We start from the raw sequence: 26860 nt of genomic DNA on the forward strand, positions 1-26860 counted from the left end.
AGAGAGCCCAGTGTGGGGCTCGATACCAGGACCAGGAGATCACTACCTACTTGTGCGGAAGGCAGAGGCTTAACCAGCTGAGCCACTCAGGCGCCCCTCAAATAAAATTCTTAAGCAATACCGCTTCTGCACATCGCGCTGGGGATGAGCCTCAAAATCTGAACAGCTTTTTATTCCAGCTGCATTATCTGATCTGTAATCTAAGAATTATCTCCATCAGCATTGTGTCGGTCACCAAGTCCTCAGAGACATTCCCAGAGGGCAGAGGATTTCTGAAGCGAAGGGCTTCAAATCACAGACAATGTGGTGTACACGGCCATGGGGTCACTTGGAAAAGGTGGTCTCAGGTTTGAAATCACTTCCACGGGAAGTTCAGTCTTAAAAGTGGCGAATTTGGGGCGCCTGGGTGGCTTAGTTGGTTAAGCGGCTGCCTTTGGCTCGGGTCATGATTCTAGGGTCCTGGGATTGAGCCCCCCATCAGGCTCTCTGCTCAGCAGAGAGCTTGCTTCTCTCTCTCTCCCTCTGCCTGTTGCTCTGCTTACTTGTGCTCTCTCTCTGTCAAATAAACAAATAAAATCTTAAAAAAAAAAAAATCGGCGAATTTTTGTTAGGTTGGATTCACTTTGGAATCGAGGTTGTATTTCACATTTTGTTGTGTTTCAACGGTTGACCAAAATAGGTTCAGTTGTTGTTGAGGTAAGTCTTGTCTTTTTTTTTTTTTCTTTGAAAAACAAATGAGGAGTGGCGCCTGGGTGGCTCACTGGGTTAAGCCTCTGCCTTCTGCCCAGGTCATATCTCAGGGTCCTGGGATCATTGGGGCTCGCTGCTCAGCGGGGAGCCTGCTTACCGCCCCCCCGCCGCCCGCCAGCCCTCTGCCTACTTGTGATCTCTCTCTCTGAAAAATAAAAGAAAAAAAAAGTAAAAAAAAAAAGTAAAACAAATGACCGAATAGTCACTGTTTTATCTGCAAAAACTATGTATTCGGATTAGAAGCTCTGCACACACAAGATTCTTATATTAGCATCCGAGTCTTGGCGTGAGATGCGAGCGCTCTGACTCGTGTGCGGGTACTAAGGTCTCAGGGGTGGCCCGGGGCGCAGGCTGGGGTCCCTGCGGGCGTGGCAAGAAGCGCGAGCGGGAGCACACACCGGCTACCGGCTGTGGGCTACAGTCCGAAGACCAGCCCACTAAGGCGCCTGCGCCGGAACCGCCCATCTTCTCCCCTGCAGAGCAGGAGAGGGGCGGAGCTTGCTGCAGGACCCGCCCCCGCCAGCGGCGCGGGTCTTTTGCCTCGTGAGGAGCTACTTCCGGATCCGGTGGCAGGTTCCACTGGCTGGGAGTGAGGTGGTGCTGAGCTCGCTGGCCGGCGGACGGGCGGCTGGGCTGCGGCCCGCGCGTGGCGGGCGATGCTGGGAGGCAGCTCCGGGACCCGGGAGCGCGAGGCGGAGGGCGACGGGGCGGGGGCTGTGCCTGCGCCGCCTGCCATCGAGTTCCCGGCCGACGGCTCGGACCCCAAGTATGATGGTGAGGGACCTGAAATGCCGCGGCGGCCGTCCCCTTGCACCCGTCCACCTTAATTCCCGGGGGGCGGGCAGGGCGCAACGAGCATCGGCCTGGCTCCGGGGCGAATTCGACGGGATCCGGGCTCGAACCGGCGGCCCAGCGGTGCAGTAAGGAGGGGGGGCGGCGGGAGGGCGGTCTGCGTAAGGTAAACATTTATTGCAAGGAGTGTCGGCGACCTGCTAGTTTGTTGACGTTTCTGTTCCGCGGTTTTCTCTTTGCGGATTCGGCTCCGGACGGGCTCAGATTTCCCTCAGGCCGTTTTCCAGCTCCGAGCCCTGCGGTTTGTAAACTTCTAGAAGGGGGCTTTACAGACCTTACACGCCTAACCGTTCGGGTTCCGTGTTTTAAAGTTTGTAGCTTCTCTTGCTTTTTGCTTCACTGATGGGGGGAGCTAAAGACTTCTCATGGTGGGTCGGTTTAAAGAAAAGAAATGCCCAAGTTTTTTAATCCTTTTTTTTTTTTTTTTGAGGCTTTTGGTTACTAGGAGATGACGTTAAGTCAGGCAAGTTATTCTGCATAAAGTGAAGGGTACTTAGATCATGAACTCCAGCCAGTTTAAAGTATCCAGTATTTTATTCAGATTTTATAGGGTCTTGCATTACTACCGGTTGTTTTGGCAGTTTTTAAAGCTAAATGGTGCTCTCAAGATTGAATAATACTGATTCAGGGAGGTTTTTACTTTATGGTGCTTTGAAGAGGATGATTACAAGGAATACACGCTCAGTTGAAACATGAAACAAGTATTCACATACAGTGGATTTGCAGTTGGAAACGGAGTTGAAAATGTTGATTTATTCCTTAAGTCCTCCGATCTTCACCCATAATACTGTCTATAATTTTTTACTCTAAAGGGGGTCAAAAACAGACTGTGATGGTAATTTAAGTACATTGACAGGACTGTTTTAAGAGAACTGTTTTTAAAAATTTTTTTCAAGATTTATTTATTTATTCGACAGACAGAGATCACAAGTAGGCAGAGAGGCAGGCAGAGAGAGAGAGGGGGAAGCAGGCTCTACGCTGAGCAGAGACCCTGATGTGGGGCTCCATCCCAGGACCCCAACATCATGACATGAGCGGAAGGCAGAGGCATAACCCACTGAGCCACCCAGGCGCCCCTAGGAGAACTGTTTTTTAATGAACTGATTTTTTTCACACGTAACCCAATGTACTATGGCAGCTCAGCAATACAGGAAGTGTTATGTCAAAGGAAAAGCCTCAGCTGTAAACATGCAAAAGTCTGTCTTTGCTGTCACATTGTGATAAGGTTGTCTGCAAAGGAAAGATTATTCTGGAAGGGAGTGATCATAGATAAGCTTTGAAAAATTTCCTTCTGCTAGGTTATTAATAATACTCTTGTGTTTACATATTGGCTTTTCTTCCAAAGAGGCTCAGAATATCCAACGTAATTTATCTTTTTATGTGAGAAGTAAGGTCTATGAAAAAAACGTAGTTTCGTTTTTAGAAGACGTAGAATCAGAGCAGTTACGTGATTTCTCGAAGTCGCCAGTATGATGTGAGAAGGTCACTCTGCCAGGTTAGGGTAGAGTCAGAAAATTCAAAACCTAGATGTCACTCTAAAACCTGTGTTCATTAGTCTATTATGTAGGGAGCAACTTTGATCAAAGTTACTATGTACCCCCCCTGCCCCCACCCACCCCTGGAATAGCATGCAGCAGGAAAGCAACAGTAAACCCATTGCCAGACTCTCTGGTTTTTATTTCTTTCATCTGACAGAAGTGTTTCAGATTTTTACTCGGATTAACCCTCCACGTTCCTCTCTTACTTAATAATGGACCATTTATTTCAGATCATTATTTTCCTGAGGAGCCTGAAATAGGTGGTCCCTTTCCTGTTTTGTCTTCTCCCCTCATAGTTGGCCGAAGTCTAGAACTCTTAATTCACCTAGGATCTCATCTCATTTCTCTTTCTTTTGTAACAAGGCTTGACCTCGTCTTTCCTATTAGCCTCTTGACTCTTCCTCTACTACTTGATCAGGAGCGAAACGGGAAGCGCTCAGCTTTCGCCTTCATTTCCTTACGGTTTTACTCCTTCCTGTGTTTGAGTATTTGTGTGCTGCTCTTTTTTCAAGTTGCCATTTTCTTGGTGTACTTGGTTCATTTGACTCTGATCATTTTTTTTTTTCCTTATTAAAAAGTAGGATTTTCAGGGGCACCTGGGTGGCTCAGTCTGTTGAGTGTTTGCCTTCGGCTCAGGTCATGATCTCAGGGTCCTGGGATCCAGCCCCTCATCAGGTTCCTTGCTCTGCAGGGAGCGTGCTTCTGCCTCTGCCTGCTGTTGGCCCTGCTGTGCTCGCTCTCTTGCTCTCTCTCTGACAAATAAAATCTTTAAAAAAAAAAAAAAAAAGGATTTCCTCATTGTAGAACACAGGAAAGTGAGAGCATAGAAGCAGAAAACCCTCCAATCCCTAATCTCATCGCTGTTGACAATTCAGTATATTAAAAAATTTTTTTTTCACATTACCGAGTATGTTGAAAGTATAGAAAAGCCCAAAGAAGGAAATTTAAAAACCATAATCTCATCACCCAGAGATTACTGTTTATGTTTTAGCATAGCCAGTGAAAATTTATTCACTGAGTTTTGCATTTAATAGTCTTTGTCAAAGATACCACAAATGGATTAAAGATTTCTTTCTTTCTTTCTTTCTTTTTTTTTTTTTTTAAGATTTTATTTGACAGAGACACTGAGAGAGGGAATACAAGCAGGGGAAGCGGGAGAGGGAGAGGCAGGCTCCCCGCTGAGCAGGGAGCCCGATGTGGGGCTCAATCCCACTACCTTAAGATCATGACCCGGGCCGAAGGCAGATACTTAATGACTGAGCCCCCCAAGCACCCCTGGATTAAAGATTTCTGAGTTTGTCCAAATAAGATAAAAATTTAGAGGAATCATTTGGAAAAACTTAAGGAAATAAAAAAGGGAAAAGTCATCTGTGCTCACATTCCAGAGAGCTGGCTGTTAACAATTTGGTGTGTTCATTTGCAAATATTAATATGAACTGCTGTAAGCCAGGTAGATTCCTAGATACTAAGGATCAAACAGGCAGATTGAAAAATAGCATGTTCACTAGTGTCATTTCTTTTACAAATTCTGTGGATCTATAATTGGAAACTGAGGGGGCAGAGATTTTCTGTTTTGTTTTATTCTATACATTTATATAGTTATGAAATATACTTTTTATTTTTTTTAAATTTTATTTATTTACTTGACAAAGAGAGATCACAAGTAGATGGAGAGGCAGGCAGACAGAGAGAGAGAGAGAGAGAGGGAAGCAGGCTCCCCGCTGAGCAGAGAGCCCCATGCAGGACTCGATCCCAGGACCCCGAGATCACGACCCGAGCCGAAGGCAGCCGCCCAATCCACTGAGCCACCCAGGCGCCCCTGAAATATACTTTTAAATTGTGAGGATAGGCGTATGATAAATCTTTTATGTTCTGCTTCTTAAATATGATGTTATATTAGCATTTTCTTGTGAGAAATTAGCCTTCAAAAACATGAAGACCACACATTTTGTGTTATCATTTCAGTCTTTGCCCTGTTGTTGGAAAATAAGTTTCTCTTTTATCATTAGAATTAATAGTGGGTTTGACACCTGTACACAAGTCTTTGTTGATATCTGATTATTTCCTCAGACTACATCTACGGAAGTAGGATTTGTTGGCTTAAAGAAATACATTTTAAAAAAAGTTTTTTTTTTGGGGGGCGCCTGGGTGGCTCAGTGGATTAAGCCGCTGCCTTCGGCTCAGGTCATGATCTCAGTGACTCCTTTGGCTAAGTATCTGCTTTCAGCTCGGGTCGCGATCCCAGGGTCCTGAGATGGAGGCCCTGCATGGGGCTCCTTGCTCAGCAGGGAAGCAGGCTCCTGCTTCTCTCTCAGCCTGCCACTCCCCGCTGGCTCGCACTCTCTCTCTCTCTCTTTCTCTAAGTAAATAAATAAAATCTTTAAAAAAAAAAAAAAAAAAACACTTTTTTTTTTTTTTTTAAAGATTTTATTTATTTATTTGACAGACAGAGATCCCAAGTAGGCAGAGAGGCAGGCAGAGAGAGAGGAGGAAGCAGGCTCCCTGCTGAGCAGAGAGCCCGATGTGGGGCTCGATCCCAGAACCGTGGGATCATGACCTGAGCCGAAGGCAGAGGCTTTAACCCACCGAGCCAACCAGGCACCCCGACCCAGAAGTTTTGATACATTTTGGTAAAATGATGACTGGAGAGGTGGTGTTGGTTTGTATGAAACTATCTAGCCACACCTTCATTATTACTATCATTTTTTAATTTTTAAAATTTATTTTTTATTTTTTTATTCATTTATTTGACAGGGGGTGAGACAACAAGAGAGGAAACACAAGCAGGGGGAGTGAGTGGCAGAGGGAGAAACAGGCTTCCCGCCGAGCAGGGAGCCTGATGGTGCGGGGCTCGATCCCAAAATCCCCGATCATGACCTGGGCTGAAGACAGACACTTAACACTCTGAGCCACCCAGGCGTCCCCACGATTATCTTTTCATACACCATCATTTCCAATAGCTGTCTAATCTCCTATATGTATATAGCTTAGCACCCTTCCAGTATTCCAAAAACAGTGTTACACCGAACATCTTATAAAACATACTTGTGCTCTGTAAATACTTTCATAAAAGTATTGGAAGTGCTTGGAAGTGCTCAGTCAAGGCTTTGTCCATTTTGAATTCTATGATACATGTATTGCTGAAGGTTACAAACACTTTTAACATCCTGTGATTAAAAATGTCTCCTTTTCTGTGCCCATAATAATACCATAATAATTCCAGGCTTGGAGTGGTTACCAACCTGATGGCAAGTTCTGGAACCACAGTTATTTTAGTATGTATGTCATTAGTTACAAGTTACCGTTAAACCTAGTTGAGTTTTAATTATGCTTCATTTTATTGTGAGAGCTCTATATAAATTTTACGGCCGTTTCTTTCTCTTATCATGTGTGGTGCAGATCTGTGTACTGGATCTGAATTTATGACTCACGAGCTTTACAAGGCTTTCGTTGCCTGTCCCCTGCCTCTTCCTGTCTACCCGTTCCATGTTTCCAGCACAGTTTTCTCAAACATTGTTCCTTCGTGCTGTTTGTGGTTGATTCAGTAACACATGAAATAAACAGTAAACTAGAGCTTATAACCTTCAGCCGGAAGCGCCAGCTTGTCCATCTGCCTGGTCTTGTCTGGTGGAAGGAAGATGAGCTTGGATGTCCTGTCAGTCTGTCTGCTTGCAGGTTCCTTAACCGCTGTGGGAGGTCAGGGTCCTCATCTGTAAAGCGAGAGCGGTGACACTTCCTTCCACGGGTCTGTGAGGATTTGAGGCTGTGCATGTGGACCGGTTGGCAGCACACGAGGCCCTAGATGGTTCCCATGCTGCCTTCCCCGCCCCCTTCCTGCTGCCATACTTCCTTCGCTATGCCGGCCCCTGGGCTGTCCTCTCGAAGAAAGGAAGCCATTCTGTTCCCTCTTGTTCACTTGGATGTTTACTTACTCATTTATTTATTTCTACCTTGGCCCACACCATTCCTCCGTCAGCTTTCACCCTCCCGGCGACGGCATCCCTTAGCTAATCTTCCAGCTTCCAGAGTCCCAACTCGACACTCAGCTTCAAGTCTGTCCCGATTAACCCCACTCGGGTTAACTCCTCTTCTGTGTTTTATTTCCTTCAATGGAAACAGTTTGTGTTTCGTTAATTAGAAGATGCTGTTTTGTCATTCTGAGATATGTTTCCCGTTTATTAACATTTTTTCCCTCTTTTAACTTTTAGAATCCGACGTCCCTGCGGAACTGCAGGTATTAAAAGGACCCCTGCAGCAGCCGACTTTCCCTTTTGCAGTTGCAAACCAACTCTTGCTTGTCTCTTTGCTGGAGCACTTGAGCCATGTGCACGAGCCAGACCCGCTCCGATCACGACAGGTGTTTAAATGTTAGTAAGAAAAAAATCTTCTGTGGGGCGCCTGGGTGGCTGAGTGGGTTGGGCCTCTGCCTTCGGCTCAGGTCATGATCTTAGGGTCCTGGGATCGAGTCCCGCATCAGGCTCTCTGCTTGGCGGGGAGCCTGCTTCCCCCTCTCTCTCTGCCTGCCTCTCTGCCTACTTATGATCTCTCTTTCTCTCTCTGTCAAATTAAAAAAAAAAAACTTAAAAAAAAAAGAAAAAATCTGAGTATACCTTGTAAAAATGCTACGTTGTGGGTCTGAGAAAGCAGCTGGTATAGAAGCATTTGAAATAGGCATTAATATTTGAATTTCTTTTTTTTTTTTTTTTTAAGATTTTATTTATTTATTTGACAGAGAGAAATCACAAGCAGATGGAGAGGCAGGCAGAGAGAGAGAGAGAGAGAGGGAAGCAGGCTCCCTGCTGAGCAGAGAGCCCGATGCGGGACTCGATCCCAGGACCCCGAGATCATGACCCGAGCCGAAGGCAGCGGCTTAACCCACTGAGCCACCCAGGCGCCCCAATATTTGAATTTCTTGAACGCATTTTTATATTTACTGTATTCCTTGAATAAGTAAAAGCCAAGCACATCTGCAGAAACTTCTGCAGAAGAAGAGAAACTTCTTTTTCTGAGGAGCCTGGTGTTGTGACTTCAGACTTAACTTTGCCCTAGTGTTTTGTTTGTGCACATCTTGTATGTGCTGTTTGTTGGTTAGAGATAATCAGTCCATCATCGAAAACGATAACTCACTGTTGTTGTCCGTTCTAATCACGTTTTGCCTCTTGCCTTTGTTCTTTGTTGCCTGGCAGCAGAAGGTGATGTATGTGAATGTCAGGAGACTAGTAAGTTTACATTTTTTCTTGCTGTTTTAAAAACAGAGCTCCATGCCTTACCAGCTGACCAGGCGTGGTGAACAGATGACTGCTCAGTATCCAGTAGCTAATTCTAGATATGCTTCTATCAGGGACAGTGCCAGTTGTTCCTTCTTTATTAGAGGGTTCATCTCCAAATTATAATGTGTATAAACGTAGCTTTTTTCTTACAGAGGTTTCTTTTTTTAAGATTTTATTTATTTGAGAGAGAGAGCATGGTGGGGGCCAGAGGGAGAGGGAGAAGCAGGCTCCCTGCTGAGCAAGGAGCCCTATGTGGGACTTGATCCCAGGACCCTGGGATCATGATTTGAGCAGAGGGCAGACACTTAACAGACTGAGCCCCCCACGTGCCCCAACGTTTGTCTTTTTTTTTTAAATAGAGGCTATTATTACTCTGTAGTCTCTTTAAAATTGCCATTTTATTGATGGCCTTTCTGATAATAGTTTTCCATATTCTTCTTCTAGTGCTTTGCCAGACCTTTATCAAAATGGGGCTGCTGTCTTCTTTCACCTGTAGCGATGAGTTTAGCTCACTGAGACTACACCACAACAGAGCCATTACCCATTTAATGAGGTCTGCCAAAGAGAGAGTTCGTCAGGTAAGCATTAAAATACAAACTTTGTGTATGACAGAAACATTTTAATTTCAGGAGAACTGTATTTTAAAGCACTGTGGAATCCTAGTTACAATACAGGTTTATAAAAATATTAATTTGTTTATTCAGTAAATATGTACAAATGACTACCCATGTGTTAGGCTTATAGGCGTTGGGATTCCAGCAGTGAGCAAAACAGACAAAAGACAAAACACCTGCCCTCATGGGGGCTTATGTTCTTTTCTTTCTTTCTTTTTTTTTTTTTTGTCTAAGCTTATGTTCTGCTGAGGGGGCAGTCAGCAATAGAAACATAATAAAAATACATAAAAAGAAAGGGGTTGTAGCATGGTGGTAAGCATTAATGGGAAAATCGAAAGCAGTGAAAGGGCTTAGAAAATGTATGGGTTGTATACTGGGTGGCCAGTGACTGAGGTCGGGAGCTAGCTGCAGGTAAGAGCATGAGCCATGCCCCTGCCTGGAGGAAGAATGTTCTGGGCAGAGGATCAGCCATCCCCGAGGTGGCCTTGTGCTCGGCGTTTTTGGGAAGCTGAGTGGCAGCCATATGGCCGGAGTAGCATAAGCAAGGGGAGAGTATGGGAGAGGTCGGGCAAGGAGGGTCAGGGAGGACAGTCAGATGGACAGATAGACAGGGATCCTGAAAGCATTTTAACGTCTTTGGTTTTTTTTACTCAGAGCAAAGTAGGAAGGTTTATAGGATTCTGAGTTGAGGAGTGACGTGATCTGACTTACATTTTAATGGGCCACCGCAGTTTCGATGTTAGGAATGGATGGAGGGAGGCAGAGGCAGAAGCAGGGGGACAGGTGGTCAGACAGCCAGGAGGTAGTAGTAGCTTGGAGGGGTAGTAGCAGTGGAGATGTGAGAAGTGGGCCATTTCTGCTTCTGTTTTGAAGGTGAAGTCAGAATTATTTGCTGATAGAGCTCCTTGGTGAGTTCTCAGCCTTATCAGTGGATGGCAAGACTATAGCTTTTTTTTAGTAGTGATCTGTGGTTAAGACAGAAATGTTTTCAATTGTAAACGCCTAGGTGATATTGAAAAAGCCAGAGTGTTTTTCTTTTTTTTAAATACTGTGTGAACATTTGGGACTATTAGTGTGACCTTGAATTTTGTTAGACTCCTCATTCCATGAAATTTGCCTAAAATGCTTTTTAAAGTAATTTTCTGATTTTAGGATCCTTGTGAAGATAATTCTCATATCCAGAAGATCAGGTATGTGTCAAATACTTATGTGATTGTGCGAAGAGTAAAATGTCTGAAAGAAATTAAGATTAGGAACTGATCCTGAATTCATTAGAAACTAATTTTGAAGTTAAAAATAATGTAGTTAGGGTAGTTTATCAAAGTTAAAAGCTTTATTTTCAGAAATTAATGACTGCTCCAAGATTTGCTTTACTTCTCTTTCCCTTATGCCCTCCCTCCCCCATTCTGTGTGGATTCCATAAGCCCCACTGTTTTTTGTTTTTTAATTTAATTTTTTTAATGTTTCAGTATTCATTCTTTATGCACCATACCCAGTGCTCCATGCAATACGTGCCCTCCTTAATTCCCACCGCCACGCTCACCTAACCGCTCACCCCCCTCCCCTACAAAACCCTCAGTTTGTTTCTGGAATCCACAGTCTTTCATGGTTTGTCTCCAACTCCAATTTCCCCCAACTCCCTTCTCCTCTCCTGACCCAGTGTCCTCCGTGTTATTCCTTATGCTCCACAAGTAAGTAAAACCATAAGATAATTGACTCTCTCTGCTTGACTTATTTCACTCAGCATAATCCCCAGTCCCATCCATGTTGAAAAAGTTGGGTATTCATTATTTCTGGTGGAGGCATAATATTCCATTGTATATATGGGCCATATCTTCTTTATCCATTTGTCTGTTGAAGGGCGTCTTGGCTCTTCCCACAGTTTGGTGACTGTGGTCATTGCTGCTATGAACACTGGGGTACAGAGGGCCCTTCTTTTCACTACTTCTGTATCTTTGGGGTAGATACCCAGTAGTGCAATTGCAGGGTCATAGGGTAGCTCTATTTTTAATTTCTTAAGGAATCGCCACACTATTTTCCAAAGTAAGCCCCACCGTTAATTCAGAGCTCTGATACATAGTCTTTGTCAGGGGAACAACATGAGTTTTGGCTCTTTGTAGGAAATGTTAGTTTAAAATCTATAACTCATTAAGACATTTTTCATTAAGAAAATTAAGTAAATTTATTGTTGAGCTTAGCTAATCAACTGTTGCCCGTTAGTCGTCAGTATTCCTGCTTTAAAACACTACAGTTTCTAATTGGAATACTAGTTACTGGCAACATACTTGATTAGCGATCCCTTTGCCATCTCTCGATTCTTCCCCTTGTTGTCTTTGTTACATGTTGATTTACTTAGCAAAGAATTTTCTTCCTAGAGCATGAGAAATTTTGTTTTGGCTCATTTTTTCAAATCATCGTAATTCAGTTATCAGTAAGGTTGGGCAGGTTAGTGATACAGTGAGTGTGAACTGTCCTGGGCACCTGGTTCTTTCATGTTTTAATATTGATTGGTTGTTTGTATTTCACTTCTAGGTCCAGGGAAATAGCCTTTGAAGCCCAGACTTCACGTTACCTAAATGAATTTGAAGAGCTTGCCATCTTAGGAAAAGGCGGATACGGAAGAGTGTACAAGGTTGTTTTCCACAAATCCGTTTTGACCTCCTACTCTGAGCAAATGTATTTTGAGTTGTTCTCATGATTATTATTTAAAGTGCTCTAAGGGAAGTCCCTAGAAATCATATGTGTGTACTTTTCACTAAGATTTGTCATCTCTAGGGAAGTGGGTAGGCTTTAACTTTTTCTAACCACATTGGTGGTTTAGGCAGATTCTGGAAACTGCATTAATTTACTTAAAAAGGTATCACGGAAGAAAGCTGTGCTTTTGTATTTTGGGCCTCCTGTGGTTCTTTTGCTAGCATTTCCATTTTTCAGACCTCGAGTCTCTAGGAGTCAAAGTCTCAGTGCAGTTTGGAAGCTTCTAATCTAGCTGACTGGGGCCGACTTTCCTAAACATAGTAAAGACACTTGTCTTTTGCTTAAATTTATCTCTTGAGCTAGTTTGGATCCTAAGCTCAGGTTAGAATAACTTGCTTTATTCAGTTGAATTTAATAGCACAAATATATTTTCTCTTCTCTACTTTTTAGGTCAGGAATAAATTAGATGGTCAGTATTATGCAATTAAAAAAATCCTGATTAATGGTGCAACTAAAACAGATTGTATGAAGGTATGCTCTTTTTAAGTGTATTTATTTTGAATAATTGGGTATTTAGATTCTTTTGAAAGAGTTATGTGTGTGTGTGCATTTGGCAAATACTAGGTGTTGTGGATTGCTAAGTTCACTAAAAGTGGGTCACAGTAAAATTAACATGAAAACCAAATTTTTATTTGACTTAATTTTTAATTTAAAAAAAAATTTTTTTTGAGAGAGCAAGTGTGTACATGGTGGGGAGGTGAATAGGGAGAGAGAGAGAATCCCAAGCAGGCTCCGTGCTGAGCATGGAGCCCAGCGCGGGGCTCGAGCTCACAACCCTGAGATCATGACTTGAGCTGATACTAAGAATTGGACGCTTAACTGACTGAACCACCCAGGTGCCCCTCTCTAAGCCACCTGGGTCTCCTATCCTGGACACAGTGGTGACAGCAGGACTGGACTCATTAGGAGGAATGAAATGAGAGAATGAACATATTGGGCTATGAAAAGTAGAAAGCACTAGATAGGTGTCCGTTAACTTGCTGCTGTAACAATTCCCTTCTTCTCTCAGAAATATTCCAATTATTTTACCATAGTTTAGATTTCTCGTTTGGATGTGTTTTTATTGTTTTGCTCTGGAACAAGTAGTATTTGATGCCACGTACATTGAACAAGTTGTCAGTAAAAGCCCGATCTAAGTGCGTTTCCTCTTCAGGTACTTCGGGAGGTGAAGGTGCTGGCAGGCCTTCAGCATCCCAATATCGTAGGCTATCATACCGCTTGGATAGAGCATGTTCATGTGGCCCAAACACGAGGTAAGCCATTGCGGATAGTGTAGCTGCGGGGTTGGCAGGCTGTGGCCCCTGAGCCGAACCCGGCCTTCTCCTGTTCAGGGCCTCCTTCGAGCTGAGAGTGTTTTCTTCCATGTTTAAATCGTTTAAAAGGAATTGGAAGAATACTTTGTGTGAAAGTTATATGAAATTCACATTTCATGTCAATGAACAAAGTGTATTAGGACCCTAGGCTCATTCATTCGTGTGTTGTCTGTGGCTGATGTTGTACCGCCATAGCTGAACCGAGTAGTTGCACAGTCCTGGCAGGCCTGTAAATCCTACAATACTTACTGTCGGCCCTCTACAGAAAGTTTCCACCCCCACCCCAACCGGCTCAGGGCCCAGCGTAGTTGTCGTAGTGGTTGTGGAAAGGCTGTTTTTATCATTCCTAAAATGTGCCAGGCCTTTGAATAAGCAAGCTAGGATGCTTGAAGGTGGGTTTTTATTTGTTTTTTTAGCAGATAGAGTTTCTGTTCCGTTGCCATCTCTGGAGGTGATCTCCAACGAAGAGGACGACAGGTATGTGCACCGGTGTAGTTTGACACGTTAGATATAACCGTTCACCTGCCCTGGGTTTTCTTTGTCTTTTTGCTTGTTTTCGTTACAAAATGTTAAATGGCTGCTGCTTCTCAGCTATAAATATTGTTGCTAGAGAGATCTGATGCCAGGGGCTTCCACAGTTTACCAGTGAGATATATGTGGGCATGAAGGGACAGCTGAGTTACTCTTCATCTTTTTTTACATTGATTTTTATCTTTGCCATTTTTTTTCCCCTCCAGAAGTCAGTATGTTCAAAATGATGAAAGTAACAGCTCATCCATTATCTTCGCCGAGTTCACCTCAGAAAAAGAAAAGCCCTTAGGAGAATCTGGCCTTGACAATCAGAATAACAGATTGGTGAACTACAGCACCAACTTAATCACAAGGGACACCAGTGAACTCGAGTCATCCAGTTTGCTCCCAGGAAATGGTTTGGTGGACTTGCCTTCCAGATCAATTGTTGAACACCCGCTGCCACTTAGGCATCATTCCGACTTGGAAGAGAATTTCACATCCACTGGGGAATCTTCTGAAAACTTAAGTTTGTTGGGGCAGACAGAGGTAGATCACTTTCCCAGAATCTTCTGATGATTTGATACTCACCCATGGTCGTAGTGTGGAGGACCCGTGACTAGATGTGGCCTCCCTTTCACCCCAGCTGACCGCGTGCCTCCCCCCCACCGGCTTCCCTTTGTCACCCTTTCACCTCCCAAGTTCCCCTAGCCTGTGGCCCTTGTGTTGGGTCTTCGCTCCTTTGCGTAGTTAATGCCTGCTGATCCTTTCCTGGGCACTTCTATTCCTCTTAATTTTTGCCCCCTGGAGTTGGAAACATTGTTCACACTGTTTCTGTCATGTGTTCATATCATGCTAAGCAGATATATTTATGCCACAAAGGCCTTCTCTATTTTGGAATGTGACTTTAAGAGAGGAGAGGGGAGATCAGGTCTGTTTTTCAGACCATTCTCATTGAGGATCACTCCCATATGCTGGTGAGACTGCCACATACTCTCACCAGTGTGGAGTCTTCGTGTTAAAAAGGACCTTGAACGCTAACAAGCCTCCGTATACTCTGGCATGCTGGGATCACAGAACCGTGTATGCCGTCTGTGTACACACGTGCAGAATTAATTCTTGTTGCCCAGGGTTATGTGGCTCTGTGCATGTGCTTTTTATGAGACACAGAACTTGGAACAGAGTCACCTGAATACACAGGACTTGAGTTTGAGGGACCGTTCACCAGAACCGTTCCATTTCTCCGCAGTACCTGTGGGAAACTTTCCTTGGTTCCTAAACGCATGCGCTATCTATCATGAGCTTAAGTGGGTGCTTGCCTTTTCTTTGGACAAGTTATTTAAGGACATAGCAAGCCTCCAGAATGCGCGTCTACTCTGAGGTGCCCAGAGAGCAGTCAGGTGGCACCCAGCCATTCTCTGGTGCTGTGTCTGAGCTTTAGAAACCGTGTGTATGGTGAGCAGGCCCGATGCTTTCTGCATGAGGGCCTCAGTATCCTCGTTGGGAGCTCATCCCGCTCCGCAGCCAAGTCTCCTCCTGCCCGCCCGTGTCTTAACGCACTGTTTGAGGTATCCCTTTCTTCCTCTCTCTCCTTCACTTGACTTTGGGCTTCTTGGGCAGACGTGTATCTGTCGTCTCTTTCCTGAGCCACGCGGCCCCCTGCTTGGTCTGGCAGAGGCAAGTACCTGTTGACTGCATGCGTAATGCGAGCAAGTCGTACCCAGGTGGGAGCCGGCCGTGTCGTCCCCCAGGTGCAGTACCACCTGATGCTGCACATCCAGATGCAGCTGTGCGAGCTCTCGCTGTGGGACTGGATAGTCGAGAGAAACCAGAGGAGCCGGGAGTGTGTGGACGAGTCTGCGTGTGAGTACCAGTGGGTCTGGGACAGTGGGCTGGGGGATGGGGCCCCGGGCAGGCCTTCCGATGTAGGGACTACCTGCAGGGGCTTAACACTGTGGGGGAGGTGGGGCAGAATCACCTTTTTGAAACAAACCATTGTGCTTATTTCACCGTTTTCAAGAACATCCAGGTATTTGGAAGTTAATTGTCTCTGAGATGAAGACATAGTTTGTGGATATCCAAGGAGTTATGTGCTAGAATTTAGGTTAATGATTTGGGTAGAAAAGGTCTTTTAGAATGTATTTATTTATTTATTTATTCGAGAGAGATCACAAGTAGGCAGAGAGCCAGGCAGAGAGAGACGGGGAAGCAGGCTGCCTGCTGAGCAGAGAGCCTGATGCGGGGCTCGATCCCAGGACCCTGAGATCATGACCTGAGCTGAAGGCAGAGGCTTAACCCACTGAGCCACCCATACGTGATAGAACCAGGCTTGAATCCTGGCTCTCACACTCGCTGGCGCTGAGGTTTGGGGCAGGTCGGGTAAGTGCTCTCAGCCTGTTTCCTCCGCCGTCAAATATGGATCGTCGCATTTGATGGGCTGTGGGGATTGACGGGCTCAAGGCAGAGGATGCATTGCCGAGGGAACGGAAGCTCTTCTTACCGGTAAAAGGCCCTATACAAGGGCCCGCTGTTTGGCTGTATTAGGTGGGTTAAAATGAGAACCTGCTACAGACCAAAGGAAGGTAGTTGTTCTGAATGACTGTGAGAGTCCCAAAGCCCTGCTTCATCTGTAGACAGGAGGCTGCCGCTCCAGCGGGAGGGGCGTGATGATAAGTGGGCCTGCTTCCCCCTCTCTGCCTGCCTTTCTGCCTACTTGTGATCTCTCTGTCAAATAAATAAAATCTTAAAAAAAAAATAGATGAATTAAACCATCCCCCCTCCCCCCCCATACTTTGGTTTTCATTTGTCAGTCATTTTGGAAAATGGAACATTTCAGATCTTCCGCATAATGGGAGCTCACTCCTTGAGTTAATTAACATGATTTATCTTTTTTCTGATTCCATAGTTTGTGACGATGTCTTTAATCCACAGTAGGCTTAGGACACCAGATTTATTAGTGCTCAACCCCAGAGTGTCGGGTTGAAGGAGATTTAGACCCTAGTTTTATCCAGTCATCTTATGCCTGAGAGTTGTTTACAAGGTAATTAATACAGGGGCTCCGGGTGACATTAGTGACACCAAGTCCCTTCACGAGGGCACTAGTTCGTGATGGTTTCTTTGCAAGCTGAGGGGCCCTTCCTGCTGATTTTTAACCATTTTGGAATGTTGACCTTGTTGAAAATCTGAATTATGGTAACGGATTTAGAACCATCTGACATTTAGATGTTAATGCAATGGGTAAAAAGAGAAATAAAAGTTCCTTTTTTCCTTCAAGGTCCTTACGTCATGGCCAGTGTTGCAACAAAAATTTTTCAAGAATTGGTGGAAGGTGTATGTTACATACATAACATGGGAATTGTACACAGAGATCTGAAGGTAAGTGCTTCGTATCAGGGAGGATGTGGTGTTGGTTCATGAATTAAATGAAATTACCCTCTTTTCATTTACTTAGGGGGTATCATTGTTTTTATATAAATCATCATCTTGTGAGTCCAGAACTCTAGGTTCAATTTATTTTATTTTTTTAAGATTTTATTATTTGTCAGAGAGAGAGCAGTGAGTGAGCTGTAGGCAGGGGGAGAAGCAGACTCCCTGCTGAGCAGGGAGCCCTATGCGGGGCTCGATCCTGGGACCCTGGGATCATGACTTCAGCTGAAGGCAGATGCTTAACCAACTGAGCCACCCAGGCATCCCTAGATTTAATTTAAAGGCAGCGATCTTTGGGCATTCAGAAGTTCTCTGTAGAGAATAGTAGTGTTTTTCAGGTAGTGAGTGTGTTTGGGTGCTCATGTAATAGATGATGTTAAATGTATTTAATGCTGATGAAAATCCTCATGTTATTGTAGCCTCAGAGGTAAAATGTGCTTCTACAGTTACGTAACATAAAGGAAATTTGACCTGGGCAATTTTTTCCTGCTGTTTAAAATAATCTATGATTATTCCAGTTTTTATTCACCAAAGACTGTCAAGGGACAGAAAATATATTTACTTCTTTGGCAGAAGAGTTTTAATATGTTTACTTTTTGAACAAAGGAAGTAGATTGTGGAAAATGCCTTTAAAGGAATATTTGGGAACAAAAAGTTAATGTGCAAATCATTTTATTTTTTGAAAAAAAGTTTAAGAACCATTTTGTACATCTGGGAGGTACACGGTGATGAGTCGAGTGTTTTCTGGGTATGAGTCTAGCCAGAGAAAAGGGTGTGAGTTCCTGAAATTCTGTGGCTGGTGAAACTTTGAGGTCCTATTTCAAGAGGTAAGCTAAGTCATAATAACCATATAGAGAGTTCCAGATCTTCACTGGGAGAAGTTGCTTTAAGTGTTGTTTGTATTTGTCACCGTAAATGTTTCTGATGTGTCTTTTACAGATGTCCTCTAGGGATAAGGGTTTTTGAGCTAACTTTATTAGGGTTTCCCTTAAGAGGCGGAATTCTGGTAGCATGATTCCTGCAGGTAGAATTCCTTGGTTATTGGTCAGTCTCAGAGGGTAGGAGCGATAGAGAAGCCTGGCGAGGAGCCCCGTGTCCCTTATGTTGGAGCTGCGCTGGAGGTACATGTATATTGGAGACTCCCCGTTTCTCGTTAATATGTTAACGTTTGCTTCAAATTCGAGCAGGAGGTTGATGATGGCCTCTCTGCCTCCAAAGCATGCCTCATGGATAGCTGTTTGACCTTCGTGGTCCTGGGCATTTACTTTGGCTCCATGAATTAGCAGCAGACGGATGCAGCCCACCCCCGCGGCCAGCAGCCTTCCTGCTTTGCTCGATGCGGTGCACACCGCCAGCTTGAGGGCCGTGCTCCCCGTGGAGGACACGGCGCAGTTCACGTGGGCGCCACAGGCGATCAGCGTCTCCATCATCTCCTTATTCAGTATGTCGGCAGCCATGTGCAGGGGTGTCAGGCTGGATTCGTTAGCAGCGTTGACGTGGGCGCCATTTTGGGCCAAGATGGAGAGGACCGGGTAGGTCCCGTAGGTTATGGCCAGGTGCAGTGGGGAAGGTTTGTTGCTGTTGTCCACTTGAGCATTCACCTGAGCTCCGTGTTCGCACAGAATGCGGAGACACAGCACAGCATTGCTCTGAATGTCTGTCAGGATCCTTTGGATTCTGTTCCCTGGTTTTGTCCACGTGGTAGAAGTGATTGGCCAGTGCAGTAGCATCAGGTGAAGTGCAGTGAGGCCTCTCGTGTCCCTAGAATAGTGATTGAGGGCAGATTACACTGTATTCATATGGAAACGGTTCTACACAAAGAATTAGTACCTAAGGCAATGTTTGTTTAAAGTGATTCCCCAGGGGCGCCTGGGTGGCTCCGTGGGTTAAGCCGCTGCCTTCGGCTCAGGTCATGATCTCAGGATGCTGGGACCGAGTCCCGCATCAGGCTCTCTGCTCAGCAGGGAGCCTGCTTCCTACTTGTGATCTCTCTCTGTCAAATAAATAAATAAAATCTTAAAAATAAATAAGTAAATAAAGTGATTCCCCACGCCTGCTTCAAAGAAGTGTTTGTAAGTCTGCATTGGTTTCTTGGAATATAACAGCATTTCAGGGGAGCTCAGGTGCCATGAGGGTTTTACAATGGCCATCATGTGCTCTACTGAAATCTCAGGGTTGCCTCCAGAATTCCTTTATTTTGTCAGAGAAAAGGCAAAGTTTGTTACAAACACCTGATTGCTTCGCTGAAGTTTGAAACTGATTTTTAGTTTATGTATATTTATTTAACAGAAGTCCCACGCTAGGGAAATGGTAACCATCACCGAGTCCCTGCTTTTGTAGGGCTCAACCGCCCAGCATGACAGACATGAAACGTCTGTTATTGAAGTAATTAGGTCAGTATTGCAAATGGGCAAAGTTCTAAGAGGTAGGAATGCCCTAGAGGGTGCCTAGAGGAGCCCCTGTAGGGGAGGGGGTGCGTTGGTGACGTCCAGCCGTGGCGGAGGGTCTGCAGGGCCATGCCGGGATGAGGGTTCCAGCCAGCCAGGCCAGCGGGCTCTTCTGGAGCATACTGAGGATTTGGGGCTTTCCTTTCTGTTAATGTTCCGGGGGCAAGAAGTCGTATAGTGTTCACACCATGTGATTCTTTGTTGGTACTTGGTGTCAGGCATTGGTTTAGGTGGTGAAGACTATTGGTGCACAAGATAAACTCATCTTTGATGAAGTGTTCTTTCTGGTGGTGGGGATTAACAAGAAAATGCATTGTCTGTTTCTGTTAACTTATTTTCCATACCTGACTGAGGGTTTTAGCTCCCTGAGGGCTGTGGCCAGCACTGCATGCATTTTCCGCAGCATCCCTGCTAAACGCTTGAAGTGGGCTGACTGGCTTGTGTTCCTGCATCACTGCTGGGTTTTCCCAGTACCTTGTCTAGTCAGTAAGGAGACTGGTTCATTCAAGACATGGTCATGGTATTTTGGAGTCCATAACCCCGAAGAATGGGTGCGTCCAGACATGACGGGGGAGAGGAACATGTAAATCATGCGTCTCCTCATTTAGAACTGATCGCTGTTGAGTTCACTTACCTGACTTCGGGGTCAGCGCCGTGTTCCAACAAACAGAGCAAACTTTGTGCCTTGCGGTGTTCGGCGGCCAGGTGAATGGGGAGGACGGACTGCGTCTGCTTTGGGGGAGAAAGCAGAGCACTTTACACGTAGGCCTGTGCAGGGAGAAGCAGTCGTCGTGTACGCCTGCTTTGTCAGAGGAAGTAAGGGTATTTAGCATCTCAGGTCAATATTTTTCTGGTGTGTGCATTGAAATTTTCTTTTTGAGTGTTTGAAAAGAGCCCAAACCAGTGAGATTGATATAAAATCTGTGTTTTACAGAAATGCATGTTTACCCATGCAACAGAACTAAATCACATAAAGCTTTGGAAGTTGATTCTCATGGAGAGCTCATAGTGTAAAATTAATGGTGATTGCTACTGAGTCACTTAGTCCTTAAATTAACCCACAGGGTGATTGACAAAGTAGGTTTTGTGTTTTTTAACACTTTGTCAAAGTTGGGGCACCTGGGTGGCTCAGTGGGTTAAGCCTCTGCCTTCGGCTCAGGTCATGATCTCAGGGTCCTGGGATTGAGCCCCTCGTTGGGCTCTCTGCTCAGCGGGGAGCCTGCTTCCCCGTCTCTCTCTGCCTGCCTCTCTGCCTACTTGTGATCTCTGTCTGTCAAATAAATAAAATCTTAAAAAAAAAAAGACTTTGCCAGAGCCATAGTATCAGCAGTAAAACCTGCATTTCCAGGGTTTCAAAGATAGCATGGCGTGTCTTCTGTGACTAGCGGGGTTATTTATTCCGGTTCTTAAAATGCATCTATAATAAGCAGTGACTTTTATGGCATGACTGCAAGATAGGGGAAGGCAGGGTAAAGGAGATAGGGACTTTTGGGGGAAAAAAAATTAAATCTAAAGGTAATAGTCATTATAAAAACTTAGAAAAATGAAAAGCGTATGTAAAAAAAGAAAAATAATTCCTTCATACAGATGTAATCACCACTGGTATATTTGAGAGAACAACATTAATGGTTCACCAGCCAAAAGGATTCTCATCTTTTCTCACATCAGCGTATGTGTGGCAGTGGGAAGAGGGGTGCGCAGACTTGGAAGAGCCCTCCCTGGGCGTGGAGGGTGCTGGAGGCGACCTTTCCCACCACCCACCGCCACGTGGGGGTGCCTGGGAGGTTTAATGAGCTCACGGCAGCTAGGTTGTGGGCCTTCCGAAGCGTGGTGTCTTTCCCCTGCAAGTGACACAGCAGAGCGGCGGGTACCTGGTTCAGAAGCAGTCGGTGGCTGGTGGGGTTGGCCAGAATGGTCATGGGCTGGTTGACGGGGTGGCTTCTCAGAAGCACGTGGATTGTCGCGCAGTCCTCCCTCAGGATGGCCTCATGGAGTCTGGTGTGGAGGGCGGCAGCCGGCCCTTCTTCCAGGGCCTCTGCACCGCTGGCGACCAGCTCCCTGCTGCCTCTCTTGGTTATGTTGCCCATGAGCAGAACTTAAGAGTGGGGACCTGGAAGTTCAGGGGACACACAGGACAGAATCGTTCCATTTCAGTCTCATTGTGATCCCTTCAGTTCCATTCTAGAACTGTTCTAGAACTGTCCAAAGTCAGATCTGTGAACACGATTCATTTTTATCTCAGACCCAACTTCTTCAAACTTTGTTCCCAGGTCATACAGTGCCAAACAGAAGGAGGGTTTTTTTGTTTGTTTGTTTAAGATTTTATTTATTTTTTAGAGAGCTAGAGCACTGGTGGGGTGAGGGGCAGGCAGAGGGAGAAGTAGGCTCTCAGCTGAGCGGGGAGCTTGTGTGGTGCTTGATCCCGGCACCCTGGGATCATGACCTGAGCTGAAGGCAGACGCTTCAAAGAAGGAGCCACCCCGGCACTCCCTGAAGCAGTCTTTGGGACTTGACTCAATCACAAAAACGTGCCCAAATTATTATCTTAGACATAGGATTATTTCTGTGTTCTCTTCCATTTAGCTGTTTTAAAAAAAAAAAAGCTAAAAGAGGAATTTACATGAAAATAAAAAATTAAAATTAACTACATTTAAAGTAAGAAAACCTAACGTAAATATATTTTCGTTTTGAGTGTAGACTCCCCCTCCCCCAATATGGGTACAGGATTAGTTCCATTGGGAGAAGTTTGGGGTCTGTCCCAGTTGCTTAAATGGTGCTAAACGCATACCTTTCCTAGTGTGACCTAGTTGCCCCCAACCCTGGCAAACATAAAAGAATCATCGAGGAGCTTTTAAAAAATACCGAAGTTTCCTCATTACAAATTTGAAGTAAATCAAATATAAACATAAAAGAATCATCGAGGAGCTTTTAAAAAAATACCAAAGTTTTCTCATTAAAAATTTGAAGAAAATCAGTCTTTGACTTACTAGAGAGGACAGTTGTTTCTAGAAGCTTCTCTGGGGGCACTTGTGTACAAGGTGTGCTCTGCGTTAGTGGTTCTCAAACTCGGAGTACCATGGGGACTTTTACATAATATTGCTGCCTGTGTCCACCCACAAGATTCTGATTATATTGGTTTGCAGAATGGCTTAGACGTTGGGACTTTTTTTTTAAAGCTCTCCTGGTGATTCTAATGTGCAGCCGAGTTTTAGAACCACTGCTCTGATTTTTAATTTTTGAGGGGCTGCTTGCTCCTGAGTTGAAAACTTTTAACATCTACACATGTTTACTGTTTTAACAATACCAAGGAGTTGTTCTGTTTGTTTATAGCCCCGAAATATTTTTCTTCATGGCTCTGATCAGCAAGTAAAAATAGGAGACTTCGGTCTGGCCTGCGCAGACATCATACAGAAGAACGCAGACTGGATCGCTAGGGATGGGAACAGTAAGTGTATTCGGGTTGCTTTCTTTTCTTTTCTTTTCTTTTTTCTTCTCTGCTCGTTTCTTTCTTGCTTGCTTTGAGAAAAAAAGAAACACGACTGAACTCGTCAGTATTTAAAGAGACTCTTAGACTTAGTGTAATCTCAAAAGTAAGGTAAAGACAAAAAGCAGCCATCGTTCCCTACAGTGCTCTGCTCGAGTCCGTGTTCCTTAGTATTGACAGTGGGAACTCTGCAGTGTTTAATATTTGGCTTTTCAAATTACAGGGACACCCACGCACACGTCCAGAGTGGGTACTTGCCTGTATGCTTCGCCTGAGCAGCTGGAAGGATCCGAGTATGATGCCAAGGTAGTATGTGCTGCTTTCCGCCACGGCTGGGCTTGCTCTGCTGGCCTAGTGACAAAAGCACTGTAAGTGCAGTGGAAGGTCTCGTGTTGAGGTGTGTTTGGAGGAAACAGAGTAGGGTAGGTTGTCTGTTATATCACACTGCCGCTAACAGGAAACCTCACTTTTTACCTGAATCTGACTGCACTTCCAAATCTGTGGGTGTCCTAAATTATTTGTCACAGTTCACGTCAGGAAGCCAGAATTCCCAGAAGCCTGTTTCTGCCTGCCTTTCTTCTGTTCCCACAAACACACACTCACTGATGTAACAGGAAGTGTGGCGCTTGCCTCCTTTTGAAGCGGAATGAAGATACTGAATAGTTTTAATCCATTTTGTTCCTTGAGGGAATGGTAAAGGAAATCCTTTTCTCAAAAGAACAGCCTAATAAGTTTTCTTCCTTTTGATGAATCATTTAGTTTTTTTAGTGGCAGGGCGTGAACTGCCAGAAAAAGACCATGGTTCTTCCTCAAATCCTACCTGGTAAAGACCTTCCTCGAAAAACGATTTCAGGAAAAGTAGCACAGATTTGATGCAGTGTCTTCAGCTTTACCAGAATGATTCGCTGTGTGTGGAGGCAGAGGGGAGGGGAGCAGGCCTCGGGGACACCAGCCCCTGCAGCTCGGCCCAGCATGTGTAAGCGCCCATCTCTCGGGCAGGCCTCTCCATACCGGGATGGTCAGGGAGTGTTGGGGGGGTCACTGGTACGGCAGTGACTGGGCGCTGGGGTTCTCCCTGCCCCTAACCCCGCTGGCCTTTGTGCCTGTGGATGCCCCTTCTTGATATTGAAGAGATGGGGATTGTGACGGTACCAGTCAGCTATCCCTCAGGGCCATGATTCTAGGCAGCAGACGCTTGGCTCTTCGAGGGTTAAGCTCACCCACTGTGTTCCCTGCACTGTAGGGTCTGTAAATTGATCGTCCTTAGAAATCCTCTTGTGTTTGAGAGGGTGGTACACTGAAATGGAGATGTTAGTCTCTTTTTGTGTTTCACCACTAAATTCTCTCTCCCCTGCTTTTTCCAGTCAGATATGTATAGCTTGGGTGTGATCCTGCTAGAGCTCTTTCAGCCGTTTGGAACAGAAATGGAGCGAGTACACGTTCTAACAGGTTTAAGAAGTGGTCAGATACCCGAATCCCTCAGTAAGAGGTGTCCCATGCAAGCCAAGTATATCCAGCACTTAACGAGAAGGAACGCATCTCAGAGACCGTCTGCTGTTCAGCTGCTGCAGAGCGAACTTTTCCAAAATTCTGGAAATGTACGTACATACATTTTTTCTTTCTTTCTATTTTTTTTTTTTAAAGATTTTATTTATTTGACAGAGAGAGAGATCACAAGCAGGCAGAGATAGAGGGGGAAACAGGCTCCCTGCCGAGCAGAGAGCCCGATGTGGGGCTCGATCCCAGGACCCTGAGATCATGACCTGAGCCGAAAGGAGGGGCTTTTACCCACTGAGCCACCCAGGTGCCCCTCTTTTTTTTTTTTTAAAGTAATTTTTATACCTAAATCCATAGTCCTGAGATCAGGAGTCACATGCTTCGCCGACCTAGCCAGTTGGGAGCCCTGAGGAAAATACTGAGGAAAACGTGAAGCTTGAATTAGAATTTAAATTGTGAATCCAGTTTCATGAAGAACAGTTGAGCTTAGAGTAAGGTTTATGGAATTAAATTCATTCTCATAGTTCCCAGAAGCACAGTCTTCATAGTCCAAGTAAGCGGGTGAGCACGGCCAACGTACCACATCAGAATCTGCGTTTCATGAGATCCCCAAGTGATGTGCCTCCACAGTGTGTGAGCCACAGTGCGTTACATGCACTGGTCCTCCGAGTGTAGTCGCCAGGCCACCAGCATAAAATCCTTGGGGACCAGATGGACTTCTCAGGTCCTCTCAGCTGCCCTGGCCTATTAAGGGAGAAGTCTGGGGGCAGAAGGGGCCACGGCCCTTGTGTAACAGACACCTGAAGTCATTCTGATGCACACTGGTCTGGGTGCTGTTTGTAGTAACTGTCCCGCTGATTTATTTTCTGTTTAAGGCTAAGTTTCGGGTAAAATCGTGAATTTTACTAGCACAGTGGTAAACAGGAAGGTGTAGTGTCTTTGGAAACAGCAGATGTAGTGATTAAATTTATCTCCTGCTATGGGAGGGGTTTTCTAACTCCCAGTTAAGTTAGTTATTAGAGAACACCGCCTGCCCGTAGCTCGCCATAGAACCTAGGATACAGAGCGAGGGTCTTTTCTAGGCCTTGGTGAACTGTCCACTCCTTTCTAAGCTTAGAGCAGCGGCCCAGGTTTTATGCTTGGCACTTTCAAAGTTGTGAGAGACCTCTGCGAGGTCTTTCAGTGTGAATTTTACTGGTGTCAGTTTCTCTGGGACATCGTTATCCTTTTCCTCATTTCTGCTAAGTCTTCTTCGCCCAGTCCTGGGGCTGCACACCCCGTGTGTCCGGCGGCAGGAGCAGCACCCCCTCGGCCAGCCGTTCCTTCTCTAACACCACACAGAGCAATTTGATGCCGCCACCAGCCTCCTTGCTTTCCCTTAGCTTGCTGCTCTTCCATCTTTGTTGGCCAGTCCCACGTAGTCAGGATACACGGAGGCAACACAGCTACACACATGGCGTGGGTGTGTGCTGTGAGAAAGTGATGGCTGGCCCCTGGTGGCCACATGCGCCGTGGGCTGAGGCGCCGAGTTAGTAACAGAGCCTTGGAGACCCAGTGCTGATGTGGCTTCGCGAACTGCGGGGCCTGGAATTCAGGCGTACCGAGCAAAGGGAGGTAGGCCTGTGTATTTAAAATGGAAGAGGCCATTTTAATGGAACTTAAAATTTTCTCTTGACAGGTTAATCTCACTCTACAGATGAAAATACTGGAGCAAGAAAAAGAAATCGAAGAACTAAGGAAGCAGCTGAGTCTCCTTTCCCAGGAGAGAGGGGCCAAGGACGGCATGAAAGACGGGGGTGTGCCTGACCTGCCGTAATTAGGCTCCGTGAATGAGAATGTGGACTTCTCGGTCTCTGGTGAACTGGAATGTAAACTTCGTCACTGTTAGAGGATAGGTCGTACAGTTCTATTTAGTGAGCCTGGATAAGACTTATTAAAGTTGTAGAAGTTCTCCCAAACTGTGTCCTTAAGGAATTCTTTTATGATCCAGCACTTTGAACTGAAACCTGCTCGAAACAAAACCTGTTTTGCTCTTTTCCTGCTCGTATCCCACAAACTCCTGGTTTTTAGTATCACCGTCCGGTCTCCGAGATTTAGGCACCGTCCTCAACTTTCCCCTTTGAACGCTGCTCACCACCAGGTCGTCCTCTAGAAACGTCCTTCTGCGCAGATCTGGGTATGCGTCTCTACCCCGTCACCGCGCACGCCCCGGCCTGCACCGGCTGTGACTGACGCACGTCAGTTACCAGGAAGACGTCCGAGGAGCTCACTGCCCGGCTCTCAGCAGCGCAGTGTACCTCCTCCAACCTTCCTGCTCTCTTCCGCCCGGCATCACGCTAAACTTTGTGTCCCTTGCCCCCGAATCTCTAAATCACCCCCAAGTAGCTCTGGCAGGAGTGTTCCTG

At 45.4% G+C, this 26860-nt stretch overlaps 2 protein-coding genes across 5 annotated transcripts; one reads left to right on the forward strand and one right to left on the reverse strand.

The window, feature by feature from the left end:
- Positions 1-1295: 1295 nt before the first annotated feature.
- On the forward strand, positions 1296-26413 carry EIF2AK1 (eukaryotic translation initiation factor 2 alpha kinase 1). 4 transcript variants are annotated; one of them, XM_032327060.1, is made up of 15 exons: positions 1296-1524; positions 7349-7507; positions 8855-8988; positions 10177-10214; positions 11557-11656; positions 12169-12249; positions 12932-13031; positions 13508-13568; positions 13829-14150; positions 15353-15464; positions 16876-16976; positions 22805-22919; positions 23182-23264; positions 24323-24556; positions 26134-26413. In XM_032327060.1, the coding sequence occupies exons 1-15, from the start codon at positions 1407-1409 to the stop codon at positions 26269-26271; spliced, it is 1896 nt and encodes a 631-aa protein (XP_032182951.1). In that variant the 5' UTR covers positions 1296-1406; the 3' UTR covers positions 26272-26413. The 4 variants fall into 4 exon arrangements, with proteins under 4 accessions (XP_032182951.1, XP_032182953.1, XP_032182954.1 ...); XM_032327062.1 differs by having other exon boundaries at positions 13511-13568; XM_032327063.1 differs by lacking the exon at positions 1296-1524 and adding an exon at positions 1710-1843.
- ANKRD61 (ankyrin repeat domain 61) lies at positions 17711-21663 on the reverse strand. The gene is made up of 3 exons (XM_032327065.1): positions 21346-21663; positions 20109-20206; positions 17711-18788 (listed from the first exon to the last, which is right to left on the reverse strand). Exons 1-3 carry the CDS (start codon positions 21559-21561, stop codon positions 17843-17845), a joined length of 1260 nt encoding a protein of 419 aa, XP_032182956.1. The 5' UTR covers positions 21562-21663; the 3' UTR covers positions 17711-17842.
- Positions 26414-26860: the final 447 nt, after the last annotated feature.

This window comes from Mustela erminea, chromosome 20, assembly GCF_009829155.1.
Source record: "Mustela erminea isolate mMusErm1 chromosome 20, mMusErm1.Pri, whole genome shotgun sequence".
Taxonomy (NCBI): domain Eukaryota; kingdom Metazoa; phylum Chordata; class Mammalia; order Carnivora; family Mustelidae; genus Mustela; species Mustela erminea.